Source organism: Pan paniscus, chromosome 9 (genome assembly GCF_029289425.2).
Source record: "Pan paniscus chromosome 9, NHGRI_mPanPan1-v2.0_pri, whole genome shotgun sequence".
NCBI classification, from domain to species: domain Eukaryota; kingdom Metazoa; phylum Chordata; class Mammalia; order Primates; family Hominidae; genus Pan; species Pan paniscus.
This window is the reverse complement of record NC_073258.2, coordinates 58,958,660-58,983,108: the sequence shown is the minus strand read 5'-3', so window position 1 is coordinate 58,983,108 and position 24,449 is coordinate 58,958,660. Positions and strand designations below refer to the sequence as shown.

Below are 24,449 nucleotides of genomic sequence, written 5' to 3'. Positions count from 1 at the left end.
GGTAGAGAGCTGCTCAATAAGGACAAATCCCCAGCCCGCACTGGTCCCATCTGACCCCTGAAAGCCTGGGTTTATGTGGCAATGAGTCTGTTGGAATCAGAGTAAGGGACAAAAGCAGACAGAGTAAAGGAGTATATGGGTTCTTAGTCAGTCCTGTCAGTCCTCCAGGACTCAGGACTACCCTAAGTAAGCTGGCAATCTCTGCTCTGCAGGAAGGACTCACCAAGGGGGACCACCTCACATGAAGTAGCTTCCTCCTATAAGTCACAGGGTGGAATATGGCTGTGCCCTATTGGCTATGCTAACCACTCTTTGAGGGACAAACTTTTGAGCAGGAGAAATAAAACCAGATTTGTAATTCTTGATAGGCTGCCTGGTCGTAGAGGTCTGGAGTGGAAGCAACTAGAGAACTAGTGGAAATAAATGAAGAGGAAAGCAAAGAAAGAGAGGGATCAAGGGACAAGCAAGAGAGGAGTAGGGAGAACAGGATGAGGCAGGACAGTCAGACACAGGCCTGATGGTGGGAAGAACTGGAACTATTGCCCATTTTGCCCAATCGGTAAGGTGGCCTTTCTGGATTCTGAATCCTGGTTTTATACCAGAGGGAAGGAGAATTAAATGGAAGACTGACTCCATGCTCTCTAGGGTTCCAGACCCCAAAGATCCAAATATTGTAGGAAGATTGGAAGAAAAATTAAATATCCTCCAACGATGAAACATATCAAAGCAAACCCTACTTTTTTGTTAGTTACTTTGCAATGGGAAGCAGCATTGGCTTCTTAAAAAAAACAAACAGGCCGGGTGTGGTGGTTCAAGCCTCACTTTGGGAGGCCACAGTGGGCGGATCACCTGAGGCCAGGAATTCAAGACCAGCCTGGCCAACATGGCGAAACCCCGTCTCTACTAAAAATACAAAAATTAGCCAGGTTTGTTGGCACGCACTTGTAATCCCAGCTACTTGGGAGGCCAAGGCAGGAGAATTGTTTGAACCCAGGAGGAGGTTGCAGTGAGTTGAGATCGCGCCACTGCACTCCAGCCTGGGCAACAGAGTGAGACTCTCTCTCAAAAAAGAAAAAAAAAAAAGAAAAAAAAGAAAATTTAAAAACAAACAAAAATATTCTCCTAAATCAGACTAGTTCCCTAGTTTTTCAGGGTCTCCTTTCCCTTCTTAAATATTTATGTACCAACAGGGTTCAAATCTAAACTCTCCACTCTTCTCATACTTACACTCCCTGGGCCATCTCATATACTCTTATAGCTTAAAGTACATTGCTTAAAGTAGACCGTCAAATCTTTATTCAGAATCCAGGCCTCTTTTGAGCCCTAGTGTCACATATCCAGCTGCCTATTGGATACTTCCACTTCAGTGTTCCTCAATCACTTCGAAATTTACTTGTAACTAAACTTTTCTCTTCCAACATATCCTTCCACTTGCCACTGTTTCCTGTCTCAATCAGTGGCTGATATCACCCAGATATCAGAAAATCATGCTTTTTTTGTCTTACTTTTTTTAGATGGGGTCTCACTCTGTCACCCAGGCTGGAGTGTAGTGGCATGATCTTGGCTCACTCTAACCTCTGCCTCCCAGGCTTAAGCCATCCTCCCACCTCAGCCTCCCAAGTAGCTGGGACCAGAAGCCCCATGACACCACACCCAGCTAATTTTTTGTATTTTTAGTAGAGAGAGGGTTTCACCATGTTGCCCAGGCAACTCTTCTCCTCACCCTATGTTCTTCTCAACTCTTCTCCTCACCCTATGTTCTACCAATTCTACCTTCTGAAGCAATTTATGTTAGTAGTAAAAGAAAAACCCACAGCATTTCTAATCAAACAAATCTGATCAAAAACAAAAAAATGTTTAACCTTTGTCACTGAGTGTAACCTAAGGCAAGTTACTTAACTGCTGTAAGATGGGGAGAATCACAGAGTTGTGGAAAATATTAAACAAGAATAATGCATATATGGCTGGGCGTGGTGGCTAACGCCTGTAATCCCAGCACTTTGGGAGGCCGAGGGAGGCAGATCACCTGAAGTCAGGAGTTCAAGACCAGCCTGGCCAACATGGTGAAACCCCATTTCTACTAAAAATAGAAAAATTAAGCAGATGTGGTGGTACATGCCTGTAATCCCAGCTACTTGGGAGGCTGAGGCAGGAACTGTTTGAATCTGGGAGGTGGAGGTTGCTGTGAGCCAAGATCACAGTCTCTGCACTCCAGCCTGGGTGACAGAGCATGTGAAGCCTAGCACGAAGGTTAGCCCCAAAATATTTGCTACTATTATATATGTTCATGTCATTCCCCTACGTATAGGGTTCGTGTGATTAAATGTCAATATATTCAAAGTACTTAGAAAGTTTCACACAGCGCTAAATATTACCTGTTAACATTACTGAACTGGAAATATTCTTTTCTTTCTATACTATATGACCTAGTCTAAGCCACCATTATCCCTTGCCTAGAATCTTGCAGCTTCCTCTGATCATCCAGTCTTTTCTTCTCCATACTCTTATCTATAGCTAGTGATCTAAGGACTTCACTACTTGAAACCCTTTGCCCTTGGAGTAATTTACCAAATGTTCCTTGAGGACATGTGCTCACTACATGTCTGTCTATCATAACAAAATACTTAATAAATGTATGTAGCTTTTTATTCATTCTTTCATTCAATTAAATCCCTTCATATCTCTCATGGGTTCTCATGCCCAAAGATTACTCCTTTATCTCTTGGGGTTTCAGACACACAGAAAAACCTTGATATCTTGTGAGGATGTCTTTTCTCATCTTGGTTCTGAGAAGTCTATGTGTTGTCACAAGCACTACCAGAATAAACAGATGCTTCCATGTGGGCGTGCCATAGTAATCTCTAAGCCTTTAACATTCACTTTTGCAAGAATCATTCCTAAAGGTCCTAACACTTAAGCACCTACAACAGAGCCTGGACAAAAGAGGTCTAAGTACCCACCAAAAGACTAAGGCTATCTTTTCCTAATCTAGGGTGTGGACATGTATACCACTTGCTTGTCATTTTGAGTTCCCCTTGAAATCATCCCTGAAGTAGTTGGACATAATAACTGAGCAATCGCATAGCTAATTATATGCATATATATGTAAAAGCACCTGGTGACAAATACAATAGTAATAATACACTATGTGCCAGGTACTGTTTTAAGTCCAATTACATTCATTATCTCATTACATCTTCATAATATGTAGATATTATTCTTCCCATGATGAAGGGTACCAAATGCTTTAGAAATTTGCTCAAGGTCACACAGCTAAAGTAGCACAGCAAGGACTTGAACTCAGACAATTTGGTTCCAGAGCCTGAATTTTGTGCTGAGTAGTTTAATATAAATGATCATTCTAAATCATCTCAAAAATCTGAGCTAGATTTCAGAGTCACTAACCTCGATAAAAAGAAATAAAAAGCCAGGCACAGTGGCTCACACCTGTAATCCTAGCACTTTGGGAGGCCAAGGCGGGAAGATCACCTGAGGTCAGGAGTTCCAGACCAGCCTGGCCAACATGGTGAAACCTCATCTCCACTAAAATACAAAAATTAGAGAGGCATGGTGGCGGGCAACTGTAATCCCAGCTACTCGGGAGGCTAAGGCAGGAGAATCGCTTGAACCCAGGAGGTAGAGGTGGCAGTGAGCAGAGATTGCACCGCTGCACTCCAGCCTGGGTGACAGAGCAAGACTCCGTCTCAAAAGATAAAAATGATAAATAATAAATAAAAGATTAAAGCAAAAGGCATTTGAATAAGACAGTAGATAGTACATCTTGATCCCACATATAAATCTAAGCTTGTTTCACTAGTATAGATATGCTTTAAGTGCACCATAAGGGACAGAGAAATGTCTGTTGCAAATGTGTGACATTGTAATGCACTACCAATTCAAAATTGAATCAATGTCCCTGAGTAAGCCCTTCTTAGTGCCCAGGAAATGATGACCCAGAGATGAGCTTGAATAGCCCAATGCTTCCCTGTGACCTCTCCTACTCTAAAGCCAGTGGTACCTAAAAATGATAACATCTTCATGTCAAAGGGTAGCCTCCAGCTTCAGTCCAGCCCTACTCTGGGTCAAACCCTTTTAGGATATGGGGAGGATACTCAGACAAGTAAGACTTTGCAATTTTTTTTTTTTTTTTTTTTTTTTTTTTTTTTTTTTTTTTTTTTTTTTGAGACAGAGTCTTGCTCTGTCGCCCACGCTGGAGTGCAGTGGTGCGATCTCGGCTCACTGCAACTTCCGCCTCCCGGGTTCACGCCATTCTCCTGCCTCAGCCTCCCGAGTAGCTGGGACTACAGGCGCCCACCACCACGCCCAGCTAATTTTTTGTATTTTTAGTAGAGATGGGGTTTCACTGCATTAGCCAGGATGGTCTCGATCTCCTGACCTCGTGATCCGCCCACCTCGGCCTGCCAAAGTGCTGGGATTACAGAAGACTTTGCAATTTCATCAGCAAAATATGAAAGCATTTGTACTGACTGTGTCTTTAAGCCAGGCTGACCAACTCACTTACCAGCCAATTTTTAACTTTGCTTTTATAGAAATTGTCTTGGAGCTATTCCCTTTGTCCCTATTCTTGTTCTTCACTCTGCTCTTTGCTGCACACATCTACTTAACTTGCCACACGCTATACCCAGTGCTGTGATATAAAGGTGGGGGCTCCACCACTACCTACCACCACTGCCCTGCAGGCTCAGCTTGTTCCATCAGATGCAGCACCAGTACTAACCTTGCCCATACTCCTTTTGCTTTCTTCCCTCTCTACTTGTTTGGAAGTTATATGTCCTATATTCATTCTTTAGTGGTTATTCCAGCTAATATGTATTAGGTTGGTGCAAAAGTCATTGCAGTTCTTGCCATTTCAATGCAATTACTTCTGTACCAATCTAATATATTTAGTTTTTCAAGTCTTATCAGTATCTTTACTTTCCTCCTGAAGAACCCGAAAATTAGTGTTGTAATTGCTCCCTCAACTTTACATGCTATTGTTGTCCAGCATTTTAATTCTAGTCTGTATTTCTCTCCCATAAATTACACACTCCTCTTACAGTGAAGGCTTTAGCAATTTCGTTCAGTGTTCCTTCTTGCATCTGATTCTCCATCTGAGATCATTTTCCTTCCACCTCAAGGACATCCTTTTGTAAGTGGAAACTCTGCTTTTGTCGGAAAATGTTTTTAGTAGCTTTTTAAAAAGTGTCACCTCAGGTAAGCTTTCATAATAAGTTCCTTTTTCTCAACATGATGAAGATAAATTTCACTGTTTCCTGGCTTTCATTGTTGACACAGAAGTCACCATCTGGCTGGTTTTCTACAGGTAGTCTGTATTTTCTCTCCAGATGCCCACAATCTTTTCTTTGGTTTTCTGCATCTCACCCTGATGTACTAGGTAAGTTGGTTTATCTTGCTTGAGATTCACTGGGCTCCCTAAGTCTGAGGTTTGGTGCCTTTCATCCAACCCTAAAAAATTTCTCTTTGAATATTGCCTCCTCCTATCTCCTGATGTTCCAAATAATGTATATTAGATCTTATTCCATTGTTGTCTCAACCTCTTGCCTATTTTCCATTCTCTATCTGGGGTGCATTCTGTATAATTTCTTATCTTCCAATTCACAAATCCTCCTTCAATTTGTCTAATCTATTTAATCCATCCATTGACTTCTTACCTCAAATTTGTATTTTTCACTTCTAATTCAAAAAGTTCATTAATCGTTATTTCATTATAGTCTGTGCAACAATGCCAACATCTGAAGTATTTAAAAGATCAGCTTCTGTGTCTGTCTTTTCACTCATTGTGCCTTATTTCTTTGTTCAGTTTATAATTTTTGGGCAAGAGCACTCATTTGCCTTGAAAGTATATCTATGGGAATTGTTCTGAGGCCTTAGAGGAATTGCATTTGCTTCTGAAAATCACCTGGAAGCATAAACAAATGAGTACCACTTTAAATTCCCCAGTTAAGCTTTTTGGACCACACAGGTAGCCTAAGTTTGGACTGAAAGCCCATAGAAGGCCATTTGTGGTTATAAATCATCAGGGAAAATATTCTGTAGTTTCCATGTGGCACTAAGGTTGAGACAAATGAGTTCCTTGCTGCGCCCTTCTATGGAGTGTTTATTTCTTGTTCACCTTTACACTGAGGGTGTCCAGCTTTATGAGGGAACCTACTAGATTTCTCATTTCCTGTTGCCCATACTTTGTGTAATCACTAAAATAGAAGGTTATGGGCTGCTGAATTTGGCAAAAATTCTGAGGAAAAGCTGGCTTTGGCAGTTACTTCCTAGGATTCCAGCTTTTGCTTCATTTTGAAGAGCCGTAGGCTCCTCACTTTTGTGCCTGCTCAGCAATATGTTTAAAAGTATTTTTTATAAATATATTTACCCAGTATCGTGGTTGCTTCTGCTGAAAGGACTTTTCAGAATTATCTAATCCAGCATACTGCCAAAAACAGAGCCCTGAATTAGTTTCAAATACGCACACCAATGCACTCCCCCTGCCCCGATTCTGCCAACAGCGTGAACTGTAAGACCAAAGCTAAGCCTGCCTTTAAGGTGGAAGGAAAAGAAGAATTGAGGTGAGCCAGGCATGGTGGCTCACGCCTGTAATCACTACACTTTGGGAGGCCGAGGCAGGCAGATCACCTGAGGTTGGAAGTTCGAGACCAACCTGACCAACCTGGAGAAACCCCGTCTCTACTACAAATACAAAATTAGCCAGGCGTGGTGGCGCATGCCTGTAATCCCAGCTACTCCAGAGGCTGAGGCAGGAGAATTGCTTGAACCTAAGAGGCGGAGGTTGCAGTGAGCCAAGATTATGCCATTGCACTCCAGCCTGGGCAACAAGAGCGAAACTTCACCTCAAAAAAAAAAAAAAAAAAAGAATTGAGGTGAAGACAAAAATTGGGTAATTGACTGGAACATCACCACAAATATCCCATATTTCTTTTTCCTCAGGCATAAATGTCTTATGGCACTGTCCATTAGCACTAGAGATACTGGGGGAAAAGACAGCAGGGTAGTAATACTTTTGTGTCCTCAATAAAAGTGGAATAACCTGTCTTTTTTTAAAAATAAAGTAGTATATGGAGATAAGTATAGCACTTTTTCTCAGGTAAAAAAAAATTTTAAAGCTAGTTGCCACATGCTTATAGCTCCTACAATTATAACAAGTGTAAAGCTCTTAGTCCATTCATGGATAGCTATCCATGGTCATTTTACACTGCATAAAAGGAGAAAAATGTCAGGTTAAAATGATGCAGACCAATCAACCTATCTTACCTCCTCCAGCTTTCTCTTCATCCATGTCTGTCTCTAAATCCTGGATGGATCAGTTGAAGAACTAATGCTTTAAGTGACACAGGCAACAGAACAGTCTTAAAGCTGTGTGAACAAAAATTGTTCCTAGCAATTATCTTGTTTCTTTTTTGAGCTTTCCTGAGGTAGCTCTCTCTGGAAGCTACCAGAGTGATTTAAGTTTCCAGATGTGGTCTCCTTGGCTTTAGCCAATGGGGCCACTTGCTCGCCAGTTGAGATACCCTTTGTAGCTAGAAGTGACATTTAAGTCAAAGTCGGCAATTCCAGGGGATTCTCTGTGACCTACAGGACCCCAAATTAAGGGCTAGCTTCCTGCCTCAGCAACCTGAGCATTACCTACATATGATTTTCAGGATGAGAAGCTTCTCCTACCCAGATACCACACACCAACCTATCACTTACCATTATCTCAAACTCTATTGAAAGCAATGCATTCCTTTGAGATAAAGTTTCCTCTATGAATGCTCTCTTAAAATGGTGATCACCACATCATATTGTCTACATTCACCATACTAGTATTACTGCCAGTGGAGTTGAAGCCAGTAATCCTGGGTTCCACTTTGAGGCTATAACCTTAAGCAAGTCACTAGATCAGTCCCTTAAGTCACAGTTAACTGACCACATACATCAGAATAACCTGGATGGGCCAGGCATGGTGGCTTATGCCTGTAATCCCAGCACTTTGGGAGGCCTAGGTGGGTGGATCACCTGAGGTCAGGAGTTCAAGACCAGCCTGGCCAACATGGTGAAACCCTGTCTCTACTAAAAATACAAGTATTAACTGGATGTGGTGGCGGGTGCCTGTAGTCCCAGCTCATCAAGAGGCTGAGGCAGGAGAATCGCTTTAATCCGGGAGGCGGAGGTTGCACTGAGCTGAGATCGTGGCATTGCACTCCAGCCCGGGTGACAAGAGTGAAATTCCGTCTCAAAAAAAAAACAAAAACAAAAACAAAAAAAGGAGGATAACCTGGATGACTTACCATGATTTTAGATTCCTCAGTCCCACCTACTGAATCGATTTTTGGAAATGGAACATGGGACTCTGCATTTTCAACAAGCATACAGGGAATTCTTATGTAACTTGCTCAGATATACAGGGCTAGGTCTAGTCAATTCCATCTATGAAAATATTAAGAACCTTTGCTTCAGATATAAAAATAGACAAAATGAGAAAAAAATGATATGGAAAGACTGGTTCTTAGTTCTTCCTGGGTGAGGTGTTTCCAGTTTGTAGCAAAGAATATTAGTTCAGCAAGAAAAACAAGTGGCCGGCCATGCGCAGTGTCTCACGCCTGTAATGCCAGCACTTTGGGAGGCCAAGAAGGGTGGATCACTTGAGGTCAGGAGTTTGAGACCAGCCTGGCCAACATGGTGAAATCCTGTCTCTACTAAAAATACAAAATTAGCCAGGCGTGGTGGTACACACTTGTAATCCCAGCTACTCGGGAGGCTGAGGCAGAAGAATCGCTTGAATCCAGGAGGCTGAGGTTGCAGTGAGCCGAGATTGTGCCCCTGGGTGACAGAGCAAGACTCTGTCTAAAAAAAAGGTGGCCAAGTGAGGTCCCAGCTTTGACCTCTGTCACAAAGTACATCAGTGTCAAGAAACTTGTGAGATAGGGCCTTTACACATCATTCTGTGTAACATCTCATTGTATTTAGATATGGCACAGAGAGAAGTGTTTTTAAGATCATAGATCTTGTCTATGGCCATATCACCCTGAACGCACACGATCTCGTCTGATCATAGATCTTAGCTATAGAGGATTCTCATGGATTGCAATCTATGAGAAAAGATCCATCTGTTTCACTCTCTAATCTAAACCTAACCTTGACACAACGCTTAGCATATAGGAGGTGCTTGGCAAATATTTATTGAATGAGATAAACAAATGGACCAATCCAGAAGGAAGAGAGAAGAGTAGTAGGGTTTGTATCTAGCTCAATGCCAAAGGATAAGAACATAACAGGGAAATAAAGTGTTGCTGACAAGCAGCCAGGCTTTTCTATATAGATAAAAATCATCTCAAGCAGGGCTATCAAAACTCTTTGGAAAGTAAACTCTTAATAGCTTTTTGGCTTTGTACTTCAACCTCTAATCTAACACTACAATTGTTAGACACAAATCAAGCTTTAAAAGCTAGTTGATTTCCTGGTCTCGCTAGCCCATGAAAGTTTTCATACCCAAGTCCTAGTTCAATAAAACAAGACAGGACCATCATCAGGAGCAGCTATATAATTTTAATCTAAAGATTTGGGCATACAGAAAGCATTTCACATAAATTCTCTTGAGTCTTTAATTATATGACAGGACATAAGGACCTCAGAAAAATAAGTATCTTCCCATAGATCTTAACCCTTGATCTCTGCAGCAGATAGTCCCTGGTAATCCAGGTAATATGGTCTGTAAAATATTAATAAATAGGCCTATTGACTTCTGACTAAAGGACTGCATATAGCCTGAGAAGCAACATTATGGCCCAGTGGTCAGTACTTATATACATGGGCCTTTTGATCCTATATTTTCCTATTAGGTAGTTGGGATTGGTAGTTTCTAATCTTCTAGTCCTAAGTGTTATATTTAAGAGAGCTACGTATTACAGTGGGCCTTATTCAAGGTTAGTTTTGTCAAATGTTGCAGAAGAATTCCAGTAATTAAAGTAAGTCATTAATTCTTTATGCTTCAGTTTCCTATCTCTAAATTAGCAATAAGCTCCCATGTTCAACTTCAGCCACATTCAATTTTTAAGAATCTTCAGAAGAAAAAATGTTTCACATATAGTTAACAAGAATGTTGCTTGATAAAGAGTTGGGGCTGAGCTCAAAATAAATCCTGGTATAACCTCCTTCTGGTTGCTCTGGAAAGGACACTGATACATAAGGAAGTAACAAAGATGCAAAGCAGGGAAGAAATAACAGCTTGAAGTGAAGAAATGACACAGACCCCCCACATACACACTTTAAAAACTTTATTTATATAAAAAACTCATTTGTTTTTAAAAGCATTAACAAGACAGAAAGAAAAGAGAAAAGGTATGGAGCAGAACACAAGCCCCTTAGTAGTGTTCGGTGGGAAGGTGGGATTTTTGGTTCTCTGGAATTGAATGTTTAGTGTTTTTTATAAACGAAAGAGAAAAAAAAAGTTAAAGGTCCCCAAAAGCCCATGGCTGTTCTATTACCCACACCCCACCGAGAAAAAAGAGCACCAGGAAAAGAGCAGAAGAGAACAAGAGAAATCAAGAGTGGAGCCAGGTCTGGATGGGGCAATTTTCCCTGTGCAGTGTGCTCTTAGGGTCACAGAGAGCAAAAGGCTCCTTTTTGCCAGAAAAGGTAGATGAAAGTGGGAAGAAATGGGAAGGGGGAAAAGGGTAAATAAGAAATTTTAATGCACGAGTAAAGGGGGTGGTGGGTTGTGCACTTTTCTCCTACCCCATAGCCTCAATATATAAGGGAAGGGGAAGAGAGGGATAAGGAACTCCAGTTGCATGGAACAGAGCTTTTAGATTAGATTAAGGGGAGTAGAAGGCAAATAAGGAAAAGGATTAGAAATAATAATAATAATCAACCCGCATAGCAGCTGATTTCTCTAGCCCAACCTGCTAATTAATATATGCTAAAGTGAGAGGGGGCAATACTGGAGGGAGGGGAGAATTGGGGAGACCACTTCCCTGTAACTCCTTCAGAGATGATGGTAAATTCTGGGCACCTAAGGAGTAAGAGTCACACCACTCACTTCTCTTACCAGCCTTACTTTGAGATTCATTGGAATAGGATTTTTGCAAAATCCCACCCATATGCTGTTGAGCAAAAGCTTGCTATGACTGAAATCATGGCTATACCAATCCTCAATGAAGAATCTGAGGTTCTCTCGGTCACTTCTCTTCTTTCTGCTATTTAGGGCCAATAGTAGGTAAGAAAGCAACAAAATATAATTTGCAAAATTATGAGAAATGAGACTGCAGAGGCAAAGAAAGGCACATGGAAGGGCGGGAGGAGATGCACCCCAGGCCAAAGGCACAAAGAAGAGGCAAAGCCAGGGGCAATCCCCACCTTGTAAGGGTAAAAGGGACAGGAGTTATGTACATCAAGTCCTTTAGTTTGCCAACCAATCCAGGGCAGAGGCAAGGGACAGGCCTATAAGGATAGGAAAAGGAGAAACGGGCGAGTGGGGAAGCCAGTTTCAGACTAATTGCTTCATGTACATTCCTACTAGCTCCTCCTAGAGGTCTTCTTCTTCCCAAAAACACATCTTTCTGCTCCTTCTCTACCAAAAGTCTTCCTTGACATTCTCCCCTTTCTACAGCCTCTTGGAAATGGCCAGGCCAACTCAGCAGACATATCACAGGGCAGGAGAGGTGGGTTAAGGACAGCCTGTGTTTAAGGGGCAGCAGCAATAGCCCAGGGTTGGCATGAGGCTTGCAGAAGAGATGGAGTCTGTAGGTTCTTGATGGTCCCTGCCTTGGAGATGAGGAGAGCAAGGTTTCTTAATCCCAGTTTTAGGAGACCTTCACTTACTCAAGGGTCCTTTGCCAGGTGGCATGTGCCAATGTTGCCGGCCTTCTTTGCTTCAAAAATAGCCATTAGGAATAAGGGAAGAGCTCACACTTTCCCCTCTCTAAAAGAAAATAAAAGTCCCTTCCCCACCAGGAAAAAAATCTTGATTAAGAATCGTCAGTTTATCAGACTGCTGGACATTGCATATACAGCATGTAACTTCCAATTCTTCCCACGGCTTCTAGTGAAGATTCCTATTCTCTCCATCCCTCCCCTCCACAAAAGGCCAGGAGTTCCAGGGAAAACTGGCAAAAAGAACTAATCTGCAGCAGTTTCTCAAAATATGCAAATAATTGAGTCAGGTTTCTTGGGAGAAAAATGGAGGGAATGGGGGAGGGGGAGGCGTTGAGACAATTAAACTTCACAGGAAGAAGTTGGGAGTTGATGGAAAGAAGGCAGCCACTTAGGGCTGTAAGGGCAGGAGGCAGCCTGGCAGTTGGCACAATAGTCCAGCGAAGAAAAAGGAAAATCATCAGTCAATTTCACCACCAAAAAATAAAAGTACATATAAGCCCAGATGGAACGGAGATAGTGGTGCTAAATCTTCTGCTGTGGAGAAAAAAGAGAAAGAGAGAATGTTAATGGGGTTGGGATTAAGGAGACCCCCCCAAAAAAGTTGAGCAAATCTGGAGAAAGGAAAGCAGCACATAATGGAGAATCAGATCACCAGCTGCATGTCCCAGACTCGTAAGAGGTAATAATCACAAAAGCAGAACCCCTCGAGCCCCATGTGGCTGAGACTACTTAGTCTCTGGCCTGATCAGATTAGCGTGATTGACAAGTTGCTGGCACTCAGGAGCCTCCTTCCTCAAGGACAATCTTGGGGGTGACTGAAGGACATACCATGGAGGGGTAAGACACTTGGCCCCCCTCATCATCCAAAACCAACACATCCAACTCTTCCTCCAGAGATTCCTGCCCCTCGTCCTGCTGTGAACACATGCAATTTGTTAGTATGAGTAGAGACAGGAACCTCATGAGTGTGTGCCAGAGCTAGGGAAACTCTGAAAATTTGTAAACTCAAACAAAACAAGATATAATAGTAAGAGAAGGGAAAAACATGCATAAACAGGGAGGGAGAGGAAAAAGGCAATGTTTGAAAGTAGATCAGTTAGTGTTAGTCATATCAGTAACACTTTTACAGACATGCTTCCCCCATTTTGACCACTGCAGAATAACGGCCCAAGAAATCCCAACATGAGTCAGAACTCTTACTTTTTCCTGAAAACCCCTACCAGAAAAGGATGCGATCTTTCTCTGTACTTTTTTTTGTGTTTCACAAAACACATAGGCTTCAAAATAGAACTAGCCTTAGACAGATAGCAGTATATAAAGAGAATTTACCATCAAGGGTGTTGTTCCCTTCAATGGCTCCATGTCGCCTAGATCCCCCGATCGATCCAGTGTTCTATTGTGGTCTCCTCTCTCATTTGGTGTGGAATAGTTGTTATCTGGTTTAAAAAAAAAAAAAGTACACAGAAATATGACATTCCCCTCTAATGTAAAACGTATATCAAGCAGATAGGTGTAATTAGGCATCACTGTTGGGAACTGAGCTTGTCAAATGCTCCACAAAGGCATTAAGTCTGATGGTCCCCGACTTAAAGAACTTGAATCTGGCTGACCGTGGTGGCTCATGCCTGTAATCCCAGCACTTTGGGAAGCTGAGACGGGCAGATCACTTAAGGCCAGGAGTTCAAGATCAGCCTAGCCAACATGGTGAAACCCCATCTCTACTAAAAATATAAGAATAAGCCAGGTGTGATGGTGTACACTTGTAGTCCCAGCTACTCGGGAGGCTGAGGTATGAGAATCACGCCACTGCACTCCAGCCCAGGTGAACGAGTGAGACTCTGTCTCAAAAAAAGAACTTGAATCTAAGATGGAAGACAATATGTATAAAATACCCAGAATATGACATAATAAAGCTAAACAAGAGGTTTGTCTGAAAAGGTTATGGGAATTAAAAGAAGAGCGAGTGAAATATGCTGCAATTGTTAGGAAGGACCTGACAAGGGAAAACAGGACTTGAGTTAAGCCTTTGGAGATAAAGAGAATTTAGAAAGACAAAAGGGAAGGACATACCAGTAAGAGGTATTACATGAGCAGAATCAAACTATAGAGTGAAAAGATAGAATAGCAAGCAGAATAGTTGGGCAGAAACAGATGTATCCATTCACTCCAGAGAAGGAGACTGGGGTAGGAATATAATGGGCTACAAACTTGAATGTGTAGTAATAGGAGAGGCATAGAAAGATTTCTGAAAACCTTTGAGCATGTAAGAATGTAGAAAAAGTAGACGGATCAGATTTTATTAAATTTCCTTACATCCTTCAAAATGGAAATGATCAGCCAATGCTCTCCCAGGATGGTAAATGGTAAGGGTATTAGAAAAAAAACTATAGAGCTAGACAGCTCTCCTTAGCCCAGTGAAATATTACTCCACATCCTTAGGCAAGAATTAATCACCTACCTAGTGATTTTGTGTTTGATCCCATATTGCTCATCTGAATTTCTTCCCGATCAGGTTTCTTATCTGTATGAAGTCAGAAAGTTATCCATGTCAAAAACAATTCTTCAAAATCTGTACACATCATGAAAATTGCTCTCTGGTCCTCCTTCCTTCCCTTCATTCACACTTCTACTTAGCACCAACTATGTGCACCACAATGCCTGGATAATTTTTAAGCTTTTTGTAGAGATGAGGTCTCACTATGTTGCTCAGGCTGGTCTGAAACTCCTGGGCTCAAGTGATTCTCCCACCTCAGTCTCCCAAAGTACTGGGATTACAGGTGTGAGCCATCACACCTGGCCCCTACAGACTCTTAAATCAAAAAACAATTCCATCTAAACTAGCAGTTTTCAAATTATTTGGTCTCAAGGCCCTTTTACAGTCTTAAAAATTATAAGGATCTAAAGAACCTTCATTGGTGTGAGTTTTATGTATTAATTGTTACCATACTGACAAGTTTAAAGTATCTATTTCACTTAATGGTAAACTTCTTACATGTTATCATAAATAATCTTTAATAACATCCTTTTCATTTTTGTATATCTCTTTGAAATTTGGCTTACATTCTCATACCTGCTTCTGCATTCAATCTTTTGTGATATGTTATTGTAGTTAATGTATATCAAGAAAATCCAGCCTCACACAGATAAAAAGTTGGAAAAGAGGATGATTTTAATAGTCTTTTCAGATAATTGTGGTTATTCTTCTTTAATAGTATACTAATTAGTAGTAGTTTCTTAAAGGTTGACAGTAATGTGGAATCTATAATTAACAATCACTTCATATTCTGTTTAGTTAAAATCCATTGGTCCATCTTGCACTTTTAACGGATCAATTACCTATGTACGATTTTGACATATGTATTTGTCACTTGCAAAATACTGCTTCAAGTTATCCAGATATTCAAAATGCTAACACATAGCATTACACAATATTTTGAAATCACATTCGTTAACATCACTGTTTATTTCATTAGAAAAGTCTTTTTTCATTTTAATCATGTATTTTTTGAGACAGGGTCTTGCTCTGTTGCCCAGGCTGGAATGCAGTAGCACAATCACAGCTCACTGCAGCCTTGACCACCTGGGCTCAAGTGATCTCCCTGCCTCAGCCTCCCAAAGTAATTGGGACTACAGGAATGTGCCACCATGCCTGGCTAATTTTTTTGTACAGATATGGTCTCATTATGTTGCTCAGGCTGGTCTCAAACTCCTGGGCTCAAATGATCCTCCTGCCTCAGTCTCCCAAAGTACTGAGATTATAAGCATGAGACACTACACTCAGCCTAGAAAAGTCCTTTCAGTATTGGGAAGTTACCAGGCTCACAGTGGCAAATAAAAGTTTTTCAAAACTACAATTTCCACTTGAAAGCTCAGGCAGCAAACACTGTGTTATTTTCCTCAAAGCAACAAGCTTATCGCATTCATTTTTGAGAAAATGTCTGCCAAATGCGCACATCTGAATAATCCCTTTGTCTACCACACATTTTTTTCCAAGTAAAAACAGTGTTCCATTAAACAAAGTGGCTAGTGTGGCTGAGCGCCGGATGTAATCCTAACACTTGGCCAAGGCAGGAGGATCGCTTGACCCCAGGAGTTCAAGACCAGCCTGGGTAACACAGGGAGACCCCATCTCAAAATAAATAAATAAACAATTAAAAAGTGGCTAGTCTAACTAGTAACTGAAACAATAACATAAGTACATTTCCTTAAGACAACCATCATGCTTTAATATGCTATTTCATCAGCACAGAATATTAAAAAGATGTATACTCAAGGGTAGAAAAACAATAAAAGTGATTTTTTTTTTCTTTTGATATGGAGTCTCAACTCTGTCGCCCTGGCTGGAATGCAATGGTGCAATCTCGGCTCACTGCAACCTCCGCCTCCTGGGTTCAAGCGATTCTCCTGCCTCAGCCTCCTGAGTAGCTGGGAATACAGGCGTCTGCCACCACACCTGGCTAATTTTTGTATTTTTAGTAGAGACGGGGTTTCACCATGTTGGCCAGGCTGATCTTGAACTCCTGACCTCAGGTGATCTGCCCACCTCAGCCTCCCAAAGTGCTAGGATTACAGGCGTGAGCTACCACACCTGGCCTGATGTTTTTTCTTCTCCAGTTAAGTGAAAATGGCTCTCTGCTTCTACCTATGTGAGTGGCAATGAAGACTACAATGACTCATTCAGCTTTATGTCACTGCCCTGGTTTGTGCTAAGCCACCAGCAAGAAGCATCACTGCTTTCTGTGCCATCAGTACAAATTGTAACAATCTTGGGACTCTCAGACCACACTTTAAGAACCAATAATCAAGGAAAAAGCCAAGTGTGATTAAGATAATAATGGTCACAATATACACTTTATGTGAAAAAGAAAAAATTTACAAAACAAAATATATAATTCATCTCAGAGGAAAAATGTGTTTACTCACATGATAAAAATGTTTTAAAAGATACAAGTGGTTTTCTCTGAATAAAAGAAACAAGTGATTTTTTGTTATTTTTCTGATTGTTTATATTTTGTAATTTTAAAATAGTAACTATCTATTACAATATTAGGTATTAAATGGAAATTTAAAAGGAGAAAAAATAGACAAAACAGACTAGAGTTCACTTTCCAGTGTTTTAAGTTCACAAGCAATGATAAAGGAATCACATTCAGGCTAATTACCTGTTTTGTTTTGATTTCTAATGCTTAAGACCTACCCATTTCTGCGTTAGGATCCTGGAGTGGAAAATTATTCCCCTCCCACAAAAGGCTAGCTAATTCAGAAATAATATATATCCTATTTCTTAGTAAGCCACCTAGAACAGCAAGAGTGGCTAAAAGGAGAGGGTGTGCCTTCTGGATACTGCACCTGATTTTTGGTTCCGGTCAATGAGAGGGAGAGTACTATCATCATATGAATGACTGCTCTGGCTTCGGGAAGCATTGTTTAGATTCACCTAGAGGCAAACACAAATGCGACAATGTGACAGAATACTGAATTCACCCTATCTTATGCTCTAATGGGCATAAACCTCTAGGTTCCTATTCCCAAATAGAATCATGAAAAAGCAACTTATAAGAGTTGAATAAATACCCTAGACAGTGAGACAAACTAGGATATTATGGCTTCTATTTGTGTTCCAGAACAGGAGATTACAAAGGATCCAAATATTGACACTATCAGAAGAAAATACAGTTTCAGAGAATAGTAAAAATTTCCTCAAAGGGCTATGGTAGATTTGGGCAAAAGTCAAAAAGGCCATCATCCTTCATCATCACCTGCACCTAAAGTATGTTATGACATAGAGGGATACCTGAGCTGTGTCGGCAACAAATGAATTGTAGACACATCATCCTTTTGAGGAGTAAACCAAATCTTTTTTTTTTTCTTTTTTTTTTGAGACAGGGTTTAGCTATGTTGCCCAGGCTGGAGTGCAGCAGTGTGATGTCGGCTCACTGCAACCTCCACCTCCTGGGCTCAAGCAATCCTCCCACCTCAGCCTCCTGAGTTGCTGGGACTACTGGCAAACGACACCACGCCTGGCTACTTTTATTTTTATTTTTGGTAGAGACGGGTTTCGCCATGTTTCCCAGGCTGGTCTCACACTCCTAGGCTCAGGCAATCCACCTGCCTCAGCCTCCCAAAGTGTTGGAATTACAGGCGTGAGCCACCACACCTGGCCAAATAATTCCTAATTAAGAAATATGGGTCAAAAATAGATTTAACATGAGGCCAGGTGTGATGGCTCATGCCTGTAATCCTAGCACTTTGGGAGGCCGAGGCAGGTTGCCTAAGCTCAGAGTTCAAGATTAGCCTGGCCAACATGGTGAAACCTCATCTCTACTAAAAATATAAAAAATTAGCTGGGCGTGGTGGCATGCGCCTGTAGTCCCAGCTACTGGGGAGGCTGAGGCACAAGAATCACTTGAACCCTGGAGGCAGAGGTTGCACTGAGCCGAGATTGCGCCACTTCACTCTAGCCTGGGCAACAGAGTGAGACTCTGTCTCCGAAAAAGAAAAAAAAAAAATAGGTTTAGCATGATGGTGAAATGGAAGAAACGAAAGAAAACAGAAGCATTATCCTGGGACCAAGAAAAAAAAAGTAAAAGTCTTGGTCTCAAAAGTTACTATACCTGAAAGTCTGATTTCTTCCATCCTTCTTTTTCCAGTGGCTTCCGCAGTTCCTTATATCCCCAGATTGTCTGTAATACAAGTGCTGCTGCTCGAACTTCTTTTTCTGAGCGGTTCCTTTGGAGGAAAGTAACACCATACGGAATTTGGATATAAAATCAGGAAAAAAGCTTAGATCCTATATCCTCTAATAACATAAGAATATAAATGCCAGGGGCAGGGCACAGTGGCTCCTGCCTGTAATCCCAGCACTTTGGGAGGCCGAGGCAGGTGGATCACCTGAGGTCAGGAGATGGAGACCATCTTGGCTAACACGGTGAAACCCCATCTCCACTAAAAGTACAAAAAATTAGCTGGGCATGGTGGCACGCACCTGTAGTCCCAGCTACTCAGGAGGCTGAGCCAGGAGAATCACTTGAACCCGGGAGGTGGAGGTTGCAGAGACTGCGCCACTGCACTCCAGCCTGGGTGACAGAGCGAGACTCTGCCTCAAACAAACAAAAAAGAATATAAATGCCAAAATGGGTTAAATCAAATTTTTACCAAATCCTGTATTCTATCCCAAATAGCGACACAAGAAAAGTTTGACATGAATCTATTATCAATTTATGGATCAACATTAAGACAGATAATAGAGCAATAGCTCTTCACACATTACATGTAAATAAGGGGAAATTTCCTTTTTCTTAGTAACCAAAAGAGGAAAACAACTCTCCACTCACTCAAATTCTTTTGACTGTAATTTTAGGTGGTAAGCTCACCCTGATTTGTTGATCAACACCAGCTTCTCAATACCCTGTGTCTCTCGAAGCTTTTTGGCAGCCTCCAAGTTCTCAGCAATAACCTCGTTGATAGTGTTCAAAATAGAGATGACAGTGTCCTCAGAGAAATTCCAAGAGGAGTTCTGCTGTCCTCCTGGCAGATTCTTTACCAAGTTAGGAATAGCATGTTTACCTAGTAAGAAAGAATGTATGCAGGGAGAAAAGATCAAGTCAGGTCATGAAGAGCCTTACATTATACTTAATTGCATTAATCATATCAAGTGTAGGTGCTGTCCACATGAATCAACTTCATTATCCTATAGGATTATCATATCAAAAGGGCTAAGGACCTGAAATAGCCATGGATGTACTGTCCTACCTATTCCTTTATTTCTTTTCTACTTCAACCACATTGAAAGTGTAAATACTGTATATTAAATAAGCTACACAGTCCTTTCAGATACTCTAATGAAAATATCTTGAATATTATAATAATGTAATAGAAGAGTTATTATGAATTTAAAATATAAATAAATAACTGCACTCTGCTACTAACTAGCTACATTAACTCTGGGCAATTTACTTAACTTCCATGAGTTATTTCCTTATCCTATTAAAAAAAATGGACCTTTGTAAAGTGGTGAGGATTAAATGGAAACACAGAAGTGTTTAACAACGCTTAGTAACAAAGTAAGTGCTCAATAAATAATAGCAATTATTATTTTATTTTTGAAGAGTTGTCACTTGTTTTCTTTCCAAGAACCATTAAACTAAAACCCTTACCAACTCTTGCATTCATAAACTATGAAGGGGGGGAGGGTCCTTCCCTTCAGTCATTTCAATAAATTCAATAAATTATTAGGCACCTGCTGGACTACAAACACTGTACTAAATTTTGAGGTAACAGTTAGCATTCAACTCCTCACCAATTAATTCTTTGTTGCGAGCATCCACAGCCAGGTTTCTCAGTGCTCCAGATGCAGCTTTCACCACCCGTTCATGTTCATTAGTCAGGAGGTCAGCTATGGCAGAAAGAGCCTTCTCTTGACGCAGAGCAGAGCGGATGTATCGACCATACTAGAACAGCAAATAGAAAGGGGTGGAACAAATTACAAATGGCAGCAAACTAGTTATCTAAGTTTTCCCATCTCCAAATCCCTTTTCTAAAAGGTACCGTCCAGCGCCCAGCACACAAGTTCTGGATAGCTCCAGCTGAGGCTTCTAGGATGGCAGGAGTCTTGCTCTCCTTAAGAAGTGAGATGTATATCCGAACCACCTCTGGCTGAAATAAGAGCTCATAGCCTGCACAAAAGAGAAATAGAAGGCAGAGGGTGCTAATCAGTACCAATAAACCAGGCTCTAGCTGGCTGGAGTCCAGCCTTAGTACTCTCAGTTGATGGATTTATGCTTCTATACCATCAGGTTCCCTAAACTCTCTCACACTCTCTACAGCAAACTTAGAGGCCAAATTCCATGTCTTAAGAATAATGAATCCATGGTAAGAGTAGAACAAATATCAACTCATTATACTCAACTCCTCTCTTTCCTTCCTTCTTGCCTCCTCTCCCATAGCTTTGCCTTTGGTTCTACCATGAGCGCTCAGGGGCTCCATTTAGCTCATTGACAGCACTCAAGGTTAAAAATTCCTCATCTCAAATCAATTATTTCTAACTTAACCCAGTCATTCTTCCCACCTCTGTGATTACTACAAGGGTCCATTATAGATTAAACGTTTACAGTTTTTATATCCATGGAGAGCTGTGAACTTTGGACTCACTGTATTGATGAATATAAAGATCCAAATTTCTTTTAGTAAAGTACAAAAAGTATCTTTTCTTTTCTTTTTTTTTTTTTTTTTTTTGAGACGGAGTCTCTATCTGTCGCCCAGGCTGGAGTGCAGTGGCGCGATCTTGGCTCACTGCAACCTCTGCTTCCCAGATTCAAGCAATTCTCCTGCCTCAGCCTCCAGAGTAGCTGGGATTACAGGCACCCACCATCATGCCCAGCTAATTTTTGCATTTTTAGTAGAGACAGGGTTTCACCATGTTGGCCAGGCTGGTCTCAAACTCCTGATCTCAGGTGATCTGCCCGCCTCGGCCTCCCAAAGTGCTGGGATTGCAGGCATGAGCCACTGTGCCCAGCCTAAAAAGTATCTTTCTTGGTAAAGAAGCTTCTTTTAATAGTGAGGTTTAAGTCTCAGGCACTACAGTGGCCATTTATGGTTCCTAAATTTCTGCTCTATACTACCATCAGGACCTTATTCTATCCTCAAGTAACCTGAATAACTGCCTTAACAAGCAGTCCTTTTTAAGTTACTGCTATAATACTATGCAGCTTCCCAATACTTTCACAATCATTTCAAATCTGTAAGTTGGAAAAGAGAGGACAATAAACGTTATCACATAAAGTCTGCTGTTAGGTTACTAAATATCTTATCTTTGTACTATGTTTATAAGACCTTTGGAGACTGAGAAGATAACTTACCTCGAGCTGGACTCGTTCTTTTAGGGAAATCCACTGTATCGTTTGCTGGATCCTCTATAGGTTTTTTCCCTACAAAAATGAAAAAGGGCGGGAAAAGGGGTAAGCCAGTTTAAAAAAGAAAAGATTCCACCTGGCACATTTTTCATCCTTCAGTCAGAACCTTTTGATCACAGATGCACCACGAGGGGAAAAGGGGCAGGTGAGGGCAACTTGTTCCAGCAGGGGACTATTCAGAAACAAGGATAGAAAACAGGCAGCAGATAGGTAAGATGAGGATGACCACTGTTGATGCTATTGTCCTGAGTTCTGATAATGGGGACTGCTGCCCAGAAACAGCATGCCGTGAGCTATTAGCTCCAAAGAGCTAAACTTGTTTCAGTGTCTTCCTCAACTGAACTTTCCTACATGCATAGACAGGGAAAGGTTAGGCAAGGACATACTAGGGAAGCTAAAATCAAAACATGCAAATTAGAAGTAGATAAGCACCTTAAAAGACTCCACTCACCTCTGGAGAACCACTCATCTTCCAGTGCATCACCCAAGGTAGAAAGCAGAGAAGAGAAATGAAATAAGAAAAATGCAGGAGAAAGATGTCAGCAGAATCATGGGCAAATAAGCAGGGAAGCACAGAGAAGAAAAGAAAAACACAGAAAATGCAAAGGACGTATGGGGAAGAAGGTCCCAGATTAGTTGAGTTCTCATTTTCCACTGCCCCACTCATTGATACCACCACCACCACCACCAACACATCACAACCACCATCCCATCACCACACCTTGAATGAAGCACACAACACAGGGAAAGCAGCAAACCAAAAAGACATCCATAACCAGGCAGACTCCCATACTGTTGCCAAGTATTTTGTACCTTAAGCTAAAGTGTTCCTTCCTTTCCCTATCCCACATTAAAGACTAAGAAACAGGAACCAAGACTCACCTTTGCCCTTCTTGGCCCCAAAGCAACTGGCAGCATGTGGCCCAGTATTGTTGGCAACATTGGGAGCTGCCTCTTGGTAACGCTCTGCCTGTGGGATCTCCCGGTGAACTTGATATGATAAGTTCCGAAGGAGGCAAACACAGTTCTCTACAAGCTTAGGGACATAAAAGGGCCAATGAGAAAAAAGAATGTCTATTGTGATTTCTCCACAAGTACAGGTTTCCATGACTCAGGTATTAAAATGTTGATCTTCAAATGCATAACCCAATCCATAACTTCTCAGGATGCCTCTTAAGTGCTCCAGGCTTCTTGAAATCCCTGTAGCCTCAGGCTAATGGAAGGTCCAACTATGGACTTATTGGCTTCTGCCACTATTTGGTGTGTGACTGAAACTGGATCATCATTCTTACTACTTAGACAATGTACAATTTTGGAAGACAGCTAAGCAGCTTTAAAATACATAGGTGACAGATTTAAAAAAAAGAAAAAAAAGCCGGGCACAGTGGCTCACACCTGTAATCCCAGCACTTTGGGAGGCCGAGGCGGGTGGATCACCTGAGGTCAGGAGTTCAAAACCAGCCTGACCAACCTGGTGAAACCCTGTCTCTACTAAAACACAAAAATTAGCCGGGCATGGTGGCAGGTGCCTGTAATCCCAGCTACTCAGGAGCTGAGGCAGAGAATTGCTTGAACCCAGGAGGGAGAGGTTGCAATGAGCCGAGATCACGGGACTGTACTCCAGCCTGGGACAGAGCCAGACTCCATCTCAAAAAAACAAACAAACAAACAAAAAACATGTTTTAAGTTGAATACCCACTTTAAGGAGTAAGGGCTTGGCTGGGCACAGTGGCTCACGCCTGTAATTCCAATGCTTTGGGAGGCTGAGGCGGGGGGATCACGTGAGGTCAAGAGTTTGAGACCAGCCAGGCCAACATGGTGAAACCCCGTCTCTATTAAAAATACAAAAATTAGCTGGGTGTGGTGGTGCACGCCTGTAATCCCATCTACTTGGAAGGCTGAGGCACGAGAATCGCTTGAACCCAGGAAGCAGAAGTTGCAGTGAGCTGAGATCACATCACTGCACCCCAGGCTGGGCAACAGAGCAAGACTCTGTCTCAAAAATAAGGGGTAGGGGACAGTATAAATATTTAATGTTACTTGAAAGCCTGAGATGATAGGTCTCTGACCTACAGATACTTCATAGTTGTGGTGAATGAAATTCACTCAGCCATTAAAGGTAAGACAGCACTTACCTTGCTGTCTGAATCCTTCTGCCCAATCTCAGCCTGAACAGTGAAAATGAGGGCATCAACTAAACCATCACATTCCCGAAGTTTCCGGCGAGCTTCACTCCTCTCTGAGCTTACATTCCTGAGGGGAAACCAGAAGCTTCAAGATGACTCAAATCCAGAAATCCTCCCTTAAATATCCCTCAACACCTACAAGATTCCTGAATATTTTTTTCTACTCACTGTAATAGTAAATACCTATTATAAGCAAGGTACTGCAGTTGAGAGAAAGTTGATTAACAGTCCCTGCCTTCTGAATGTTTATATCACTGTGGGGTAGGGATTAATGATATGTACCAGATGCAGTAATTCAAGATGGAATATATACTTCTTGTATGGAAGTATAATACATATGTAGAATGGAACACAGCACACAGAGGTGTATTCCAAAGAGAGAAAGATTATATAGCAGCATTTATAGGATATAAAAAGAATTCAGGAAAACTTTAATAAAATAAAGGCACTTGCGTTTAACCACAAAAAG

The 24,449-nt window shown here is 41.5% G+C and overlaps 1 protein-coding gene across 32 annotated transcripts in view; it reads right to left on the bottom strand.

Annotated features, from left to right (window-relative positions):
- Positions 1-10,268: 10,268 nt before the first annotated feature.
- The window catches only part of CTNND1 (catenin delta 1), a 65,325-nt gene continuing 51,144 nt past the window's right edge, over positions 10,269-24,449 (bottom strand). For 12 of the 32 annotated variants that reach the window (XM_055094337.2, XM_055094344.2, XM_055094348.2 and 9 more), the window contains 11 exons: positions 23,930-24,047; positions 22,677-22,830; positions 21,741-21,809; positions 20,431-20,558; positions 20,183-20,333; positions 19,257-19,449; positions 18,498-18,612; positions 17,233-17,320; positions 14,342-14,404; positions 13,213-13,319; positions 10,269-12,417 (listed from right to left, as the gene is read on the bottom strand). In XM_055094337.2, the coding sequence (XP_054950312.1) occupies positions 12,406-12,417; positions 13,213-13,319; positions 14,342-14,404; positions 17,233-17,320; positions 18,498-18,612; positions 19,257-19,449; positions 20,183-20,333; positions 20,431-20,558; positions 21,741-21,809; positions 22,677-22,830; positions 23,930-24,047 (1,198 nt within the window). In that variant the 3' untranslated portion in view covers positions 10,269-12,405. The other 20 variants (XM_003826406.6, XM_063608178.1, XM_008951815.4 and 17 more) reach the window with 4 other exon arrangements.